The 7,500-nt window shown below is 46.9% G+C and overlaps 3 protein-coding genes across 6 annotated transcripts in view; 2 read left to right on the plus strand and 1 right to left on the minus strand.

Moving 5' to 3' along the window:
• Window positions 1-118, plus strand: part of LOC126569222 (threonine--tRNA ligase 1, cytoplasmic) — a 3,735-nt gene extending 3,617 nt beyond the window's left edge. For all 3 annotated transcript variants that reach the window (XM_050226167.1, XM_050226166.1, XM_050226165.1), the window contains exon 4: window positions 1-118. This exon is cut by the window's left edge and continues 299 nt beyond it. The gene's annotated coding sequence lies outside the window, so the exon portion shown is untranslated.
• A 328-nt stretch (window positions 119-446) lies between these two features.
• On the plus strand, window positions 447-1,608 carry LOC126581499 (phosphatidylinositol-glycan biosynthesis class X protein). The gene is made up of 4 exons (XM_050245194.1): window positions 447-578; window positions 681-959; window positions 1,031-1,214; window positions 1,312-1,608. The coding sequence occupies exons 1-4, from the start codon at window positions 463-465 to the stop codon at window positions 1,468-1,470; spliced, it is 738 nt and encodes a 245-aa protein (XP_050101151.1). The 5' UTR covers window positions 447-462; the 3' UTR covers window positions 1,471-1,608.
• Window positions 1,609-1,866: 258 nt separating this feature from the next.
• Window positions 1,867-7,500, minus strand: part of LOC126581498 (putative inorganic phosphate cotransporter) — a 7,657-nt gene continuing 2,023 nt past the window's right edge. Inside the window, exons 1-5 of one of the 2 annotated variants that reach the window (XM_050245193.1) lie at window positions 5,433-5,578; window positions 3,500-3,828; window positions 2,555-3,430; window positions 2,330-2,480; window positions 1,867-2,245 (exon numbers count right to left, since the gene is read on the minus strand). In XM_050245193.1, coding sequence (XP_050101150.1) covers window positions 2,184-2,245; window positions 2,330-2,480; window positions 2,555-3,430; window positions 3,500-3,828; window positions 5,433-5,457 — 1,443 coding nt within the window. In that variant the 5' untranslated portion in view covers window positions 5,458-5,578 and the 3' untranslated portion in view covers window positions 1,867-2,183. Of the gene's footprint in view, window positions 2,246-2,329; window positions 2,481-2,554; window positions 3,431-3,499; window positions 3,829-5,432; window positions 5,579-7,500 lie in introns of those variants that run through there. The other variant, XM_050245192.1, reaches the window with a different exon arrangement.

Raw genomic sequence — 7,500 nt, forward strand, 5'->3', positions numbered from 1 at the left:
AATTGAATTTGCAGGGTATAGTTTTTTGTGCTTTTAAATTATTATTTCTTCGTTGGCCGTATGGCTACGCATTGAGCGATACTGAGATAAAATAAATATTCGTCTTCTTTTCAAAACAGTTCTTTGGTGTTATGTTTGACCCTTATATATAAGAATTCAAAGAAGTAAATTCAGATAAGGTTTTACACAAGGTTTTCCGCTGTTGGGTACATCCCTAACCGTTATGATGAGCTTACATCCTTGCCCAAATCTTTAAGAAAGGACTAAAAATCAAATTGAATTTAAAATTTTGTTTGAATAAAGAAAAAAAACTAACCTAGCTTTTTGCCGGGTAGCGGCTGTCAGTTGATTGTCAGCCGACGGAAAAAAAACGTAAACATCGACGAGCGGCTCGGAGTGGAATTCGTGTTTTATGAGCGTTTTGTGATATTTAAAGTTAATATAGGCCTAAAACACGGAAGAATGGTTTCAAAACTAAGCTCTTCAGCAATTCTCATCCTGGTTACAGTGATTTTTCGGCCTACCATTGCTATAAGCGCGTTTCTGAACGTAGCCATCCTGAATAGCGGCTTCCATCGGTGAGTTGTTTTTGTACAATCGTCGACTTCTTATTACTGATTTGAATCATTTTTATGGATTACCCCTTCTCCTTACTCCTTTTCGTATATGCCACAATTTAGGGACATCCATTACAATATACGATTCGGAGGAATAGGACGAATGTCGTGTGAACTGTTGCTGGTTCAACATCTACCGGCGTCGATCTATGTAAATACGGATCAGCTGGTTGATATGAAGCGGTTCAACAAAATCAGCAGCTACGTTCCACTGTACGTGGACGTGGAAAAGCCGACAGGGAAATCGGAACCATTCACCGTGTACCTCTACGATACGTTGCGTCGCGAAGTTAACATTACCCTCCCGATCCATTTCCGTTATCACGACCCATCGGAACGAAAGTAAGGATAGTGTGGTGGCCGACGTCAGGCACGAAAGCACTTGATATCTAAAAGATAACCATACCTTACAGATTCGAACGCATTCAAGTGGAAAGCCCAACCGTGTATGTACAGTGTCACAACGTGCAGTCAAGTAAACATCCGCCGCGAACGTTGTCCACGGCGAGGCTTCCCTGCTCGAGTAGCTCACACATCGAGGACTACGATAAGCTCGCACACGCGGCACTGTGTGATTGGGACGAGCTAGAATTCAATGTAAGTACCCTCTGTCCGCGATCGTTTATCTATATATTCAGGCAGACCATTGAACAAGGGAATGATTTTCCATATTTCACGCCTGTCCCACGCCTAGAACCTGCCCACGGTGATCAGCGTGTTGATACCGGTCGGAAATAGTCGATCGTACCGGTTCGTGCTTCCGGCGACGATCGTTGTCAGCTGGATCGGTAGCATGTACTTGATATACGTTATCATGAAAGTGGGTCGCCGAGTGAACAAGAAACTGCTATAGACCCTATCGACTAGCTAAGAACTGCACGCGCTGATCTCATTATCATTTGAAATGCATCGGTAGCATTTCCTTTGCTTTATTTTAAAAATATAACGATTAATAAATACATCTGTGGCGACCGCAGCCGCACGAACGGAATGTTCTTTTCAATAGTTGTAATCGATGCAGAATCGACAGAATGATAGTTTCTGCTGCCCTATAGTGTGGAAGAGGTATCTGGAAAGCTCATCTTCGTTTGATCCAAGTTTTAGGACAATCACGTGTTAACGATATTCTTGCTACCTTACATCCGCGACCTAAATTATACATCTGCTAGCCGCAAGCCCGCCCGGAAGTCCATAAAGAGTTATCCGTGGAACTGGGCGATCATAGTGGATCGCGTAAAAACGGCGTTGGTCTCTTATGTCCCTACGAGCCTTTTTTATTATAGGATACGAAACACACTAAATCGTCATTCTCAAGCGCTTGTACTTTGTAGCTCCTTCCGTAAAGTAAGATGTCCCTGTTTTTCGATTCCAATTGACAGTGTAATCAAATTCGTTTCGTTTCGCTTAAAGCCCTCTTCGCGATACAGCGTTTATAATCACTAATGTTAAGCTCAAACGGCGCTGGCGTTTGAGTTTGGAAGAGGGACCACCAGCTGTTGTAGTCTGACCACTTGTGTTTCGGTGGGACTAGACACATTACACAAAGCTCATTGCGTCAGCAGTTTGTTAGTCACTGTGATTTGGGTTGTTGGCGGCCGTATTGCTAGTGTTCCGCACTGCTTCAGTATCTGGGAAGGAAGCAGAAATACAGTTTTTTTTAATATGATTTCATTATATTACTCCGGCAATACTCCCGTTAGTCGTTTACTCACCATTTGCATTCGATTGTGTACGAGGGAGTGGCGATTGTGGTTCATTCCACGGTTGAATGTCGGCCTTGCCAAAGATGATGAAAGTCAGATTACCAAAGAAGTAAATGCCAGCCGCTATGTAAAACACTCGACGCCATTGTATGGGATCGCTCTGGAAAGATTAAAATGAAGCGATTGAAAACGGATTGTCTTAACATCGATGGTTCGGTCGGTGGTGTGGCTTACCGCATCTGTTATCACTTCACCAACGATGAGCGGTGCTATGATGGACATTATGTTGGCTGCACAGTTAGTAATGCCCATCATCGTACCGGCGTGGTTCGGTGCGAGATCAATGTGATTCACTTGGAAGCCAAGGTAGGTTGCGGAGTTGATACCGACAGCGAGTGTTAGCAGAACGACCGCCAAATCGGAGCTACCCTTCGGTACGAAGGCTAAGCCAAGCAATGCCACCATCGGTATCCAAAGGCCTATGGTATTGAATAGCTTTCGTCCAGCGACACGCGACAGATAGTTTCGATTGACGAGGAAATCGGACAGTGGGCTGAATACAAAGCTCAGCATCCACATCACGAGATACGGCAGCGAGGAGAGCAGAGCGTTCTTCTTGATGTCCTTCTCCAGCACCTCCTTCATGTAGGTCGGCATCTCGGTGAGCAGCGTCCAGAAGCCCCAGTTATGGGCCATGTGGGCGATCGTGAGTGCAATCATCGGTGCGGAGGTTAAGATGGCCATCCATGGCGTTACGATGCGGCGACTATGGTCCTGCGGTCCGAACGAGCTTTCGATAAACTCGCGCTCCTCGGGTGCAATCCCTCGATAGTCGGCTGGTGAGTTGCTACCGTAGAAGAACCACGCAACGGACCATGCTAGCCCAGCGGCACCGGAAATGTAGAAAATACCTGGCCAACCAAGACTGGACGAAGCGAGCACACCACTAACGGCAAGCATTATCACGGTACCGAACTGGGCGCCAGCATAACTTAACGTTCCCAGCCGGCCGCGCTCGGATGCTGGTGCCCACCGGGAAAGCATCGTGTGGGTGGAAGGAAAGATGAAACCCTGGCTCAATCCCTGAATGATTCGCAACGCAATGACGGCCTGCAACGTGGAACATCATTCTGTAGTATCATCGTTTACGTTCGTGGCCATCATCTGGAGAGCAATTACCTTCGCATTACCAAGGTGCGCACACAATGGCGTTAGGACAGCGAGCGCAGAGCAGATAGCTAACGATAGCAGCATCAGTATTTTCGGTCCAAATCTTTGGGCCAACTGACCAGCCGGTATCTGCGTCACGACGTAGCCCCAGAAGAAGCTACTCAGGATGTACGATTTCGTGCGCTCGTCCCAGTCGAACTCCTCAAAGTCCTTGTTGGCGGCATGCCGATCGACCATGGCCACGATAGCGACGGACAGGTTGACGCGCAGTGCGTAGGCCACCGTGAGGCCAAAGAATAGCAGTAAAGTTTGTACATGGCGTGCGCCAAATCCGCTCGCTGAAAGAAAAGATGGAGAGAGGGTTTGTTAGGGACAGAATCGGAACGAAGGAATGCAGTGTTTTACGTTGCTGCGGAACTCCTATTGGCCGGTACTGATGGGTGTCTGTTCGACAGCACAAGCAACCGAAAGGCATGATGGTTTGAGGATGAGTTCAGATCACAGCAACAGAAACAAACGCCGTTCGTGGGGCTAACGATAATGCATTCTCTTTGTACTGCCCACGCTATTAGGCTGATGATAAGGAACAAGGGGCACCAGCCACCGTTGGCACCGTTTCACCTCGTCGCTTCCATAAGGCAGATAACTTCGTGTCGCTCCCCAGAGCGAAAGATCATCCGCGGATCGTTTCCCAGCAGGCCGTGCAAAAGAAAGGCCTTGCTGACGTTGCTAGGAGGCCGCTACCGCAGTCGACCGAAGGTAAACACTGCGATAAAATTTATGGACCCCGCCGTACGCTTCGAAACCGGAATGATAACAGAGAAATTGAAGTCAAACACTACATTTCACTTCACAAATTGTGGGGATTTCGTTCGGCCCCGTGGCGTTGTTGCAATTTGAACAGCTGTTTTTGTTTTGCCAATCTGTGCCACGCCAACGCGTGGCTGGATATCCCCAGCTGACCATGACAAATATCTTTGAACACGATAATCAGCAACACATTTATCAAACTAGGAATCAAAACCTATAGGACGGTAAAGCCATAGGTTTTTTTTAAATTCCCATAGGAATCCTATGGGAATCCTATAGGTTTTGACGCGGCGTCAAAAGTTTTTGCGCAGTGTAGAAACGGTCTCACAACATCTTCTTTTTTTTTTCTGCCGAACACCTGTTGCGTCGATTTTTGCACCGATGCATCGATGCAATTCATCCATTCATTTCATATTCATTAATCAAACGGGCATCCTATTCAGTTCATGATAGCTGATAAAATGATTAATTTTATAAATTTGCGGTATTTAAGATAATGTGATAAAATCGATATCGATACTTTAATTTAATTGTTTTTGATAATCTACATCTGTAATATGGCATTTAGAGCAGGCATTGTAGTTGCACAAAGAAGGCGAGCGTCAACCCGCGTGGACACGTGGTCCAACAAAATTACTAGCTCTCGATTGCTTTATCGCGTGGCTACAGTGTAAAATTAAGCAAAATATTTTGTCACCTCGAAGGGGTTCAATGCAAATGCCTCGGCGGTGTGTTTCCCTTCAACTGGTTTCCACTGGCCATAGCTTTCCTTGGGTGCGGCCGCACTACTTTTCGTCCACTCCAAGGCGCGATCGATCGATCGAGCGATTTATGCGCGTCACATAAGTTAATAATCCATTCGAACAAGTTGCCACACCTTCGATGGAGAGATAATTTACATATTTTTCTCCGCGGACCCCACTCCACACCAAACACTACCGTTGGCATAAGCTGCCGATGGCGATCGAAAGGCGAGCCACTAATCGAGGAAACACGGGCGGCAAATTGCGCCTTGGGTACGAGAATTTTTACGTTTAGGCAGAATGTGACAAAGGGGATTTCCTATCTTTTGGGCTTTTCTTAGACCTACAATACCCCTGAACCGATGCCCAACTGCCCTCGGATCTCATACCTTCATCTTTACGATTTTTAACCATTATCACCAACTATATGTAAGCTGCACTACCGGAAAGGGCCAAACCCCAGAGGCAAGTGCTTCACTGACCCACTTTCGAAGCGCGACTAACCATTTCTGATTGATATGCCGGTATTAATGTGTTACATCACGTTTTGCCCACACCGCAGCTCGATAGCGATAACCGGTGAAAACAGCCGAACCAGTCGGTCCTGGACTTGGCAAGATCAAATAGCTGGAAACACTTCAGGTTCACGCTACCGAATCAATCTGCAAACAATGGGGTCGCTCTCTGAAGCAGGAGGTCCACAAACATGAGCTAGCAGATAAGTCACCATCGAAATGCGCCCTCAGGAACGGGCAAGATAACGAGGTGGCGCCCCCAGGCTACTCCCTTTAAATATTGATTAATCATTGATGAATCTATGTGGCCATTGGTTCACATTGACCGGTACGATCGGTCAAGTGGACTTCACTAGAACCGGCAATGTACTGTGATCGCCATAACAGTCGGTTTTGCCCTTGTCCGATGTCCTGCCACTGATAACGAGAAGTACTGAGCGCAGGGCCGGCTGGGAATATGCGGTGTCACGCTTTGTCCTCACGCTGACCTTTAGTGGTTGGACAGTACAAACCAGCTAAGGGATCCAAGGAGTCCAGTGTAGCAAGAATTCCAAGCATCGAAGCACGCTTTTCGATAAATTCGGCTCCCCTGACCTCTTGAATGTCCTTAGTTAAGGTTAGCATAGATATTATTGACCTCATTATTGACCATAATATGTACCACGGCGTACGGTTCAATGATTGGCAAATTTATGCATCATGGACACACGACATTATTATGACCACCATCCCGGTAACCGGTCACGTTTAGAGGCAGGAAATCGGAAGTTCAACTTGCGCATAAACATTTCTGTCGAGCGCTGTGGCGCCATGGCTTCTACTACATCGTCGTGGCAGCTTTTGGTCGATCGGCTTGACCATCAAACACAAGTACGCTCCAACTTCGCCGTAATGTTTGGTGACGCACGAAGAAGTAAATTCTTACTTGGACAGCACACGTAATCCTGGCGACGTGATGTTTGCACAGTCACAACTTATGCTTTTGGACGACGGCGCAAGTGCCAGGATTGTCGTTGTGTAGTTGAGGTCGAATCACTTAGGTAGCTGACACTGATAGCCTGATAACGATTATCTGATAACCGGGCAAAACCGAACGCAGCAAACATAGGATTGCGTTGCATCGCAGCTAATTGCAATTGAGACGGCTCGCGACCGTGAGCTGTTTATCTTTATAGTGCAGTGTATTGACATGATTAGGACGTTGGCATTCCGAGCAACAGGATTAAAGAAAAGAGGTTATCAGGGAACTGTTCAAGGTTTCTGCTGTTCTAGGTGTGATGAAAGCAACAGAAGCAGTTGTTTCTACTAAATAATATTTTCACTCGATCGCAATCGGACCAGCTCACGGACTCAGACCAACATCTCAAAAACTGGTTATCGACTAGGTCTCGGTGTCCGGAATTTGCTTTCAGATTCCATCAAAAAGTCGCCTGAAGTGGATTGAATAATTTGAATGCCAGAGAGCCACGGATTAGTTGAGCAGGTTCTTCTACCGAACCCCCACACCGGACCCTCTCTTGTGCCTCCATTGTTCCTGATTAGCTGGTTTAAATGTCCCCTCCCGCGCTTTGCACACGTGGCCAGGTGGTATTAGCGTCTACACAAATCGCATCTCGCAGTCGCGGCAGCATGTGTCTTGAAGCTGACGGAGGGATTGTCTGCATCATCATCATCGTGACAATTTGCCTCGTACGATCTCCTACGGGCTCCAAACCGATCATCAATCAGAACGACAGTTGTTGCACACCTTACCGGAACTGCCCAGACACAATGGCTGGCGTATGAGATGATAAAATGATGAGACGCTGAGACGCTCTCTTGTGTCTAAGGAATGTGCTGCTTAATGCTTCTGTTGTGTAGTAAATTCGTGCTGCGTGATTGCGGCTACACTTGCATGTTCTGCGACATCTCGACACGATGCTGACTGTTGTCGAAGAAGCGC

This window comes from Anopheles aquasalis, chromosome 2 (genome assembly GCF_943734665.1).
Source record: "Anopheles aquasalis chromosome 2, idAnoAquaMG_Q_19, whole genome shotgun sequence".
Lineage (NCBI taxonomy): Eukaryota > Metazoa > Arthropoda > Insecta > Diptera > Culicidae > Anopheles > Anopheles aquasalis.

Bases quoted from the DNA above. Each gene is read 5' to 3' on its own strand.
- LOC126581499 (XM_050245194.1), top strand. From the start codon at position 463: ATGGTTTCAAAACTAAGCTCTTCAGCAATTCTCATCCTGGTTACAGTG. The intron at 579-680 runs GTGAGTTGTTTT...GCCACAATTTAG, and splicing joins CTGAATAGCGGCTTCCATCG to GGACATCCATTACAATATAC. The intron at 960-1,030 runs GTAAGGATAGTG...CATACCTTACAG, and splicing joins CACGACCCATCGGAACGAAA to ATTCGAACGCATTCAAGTGG.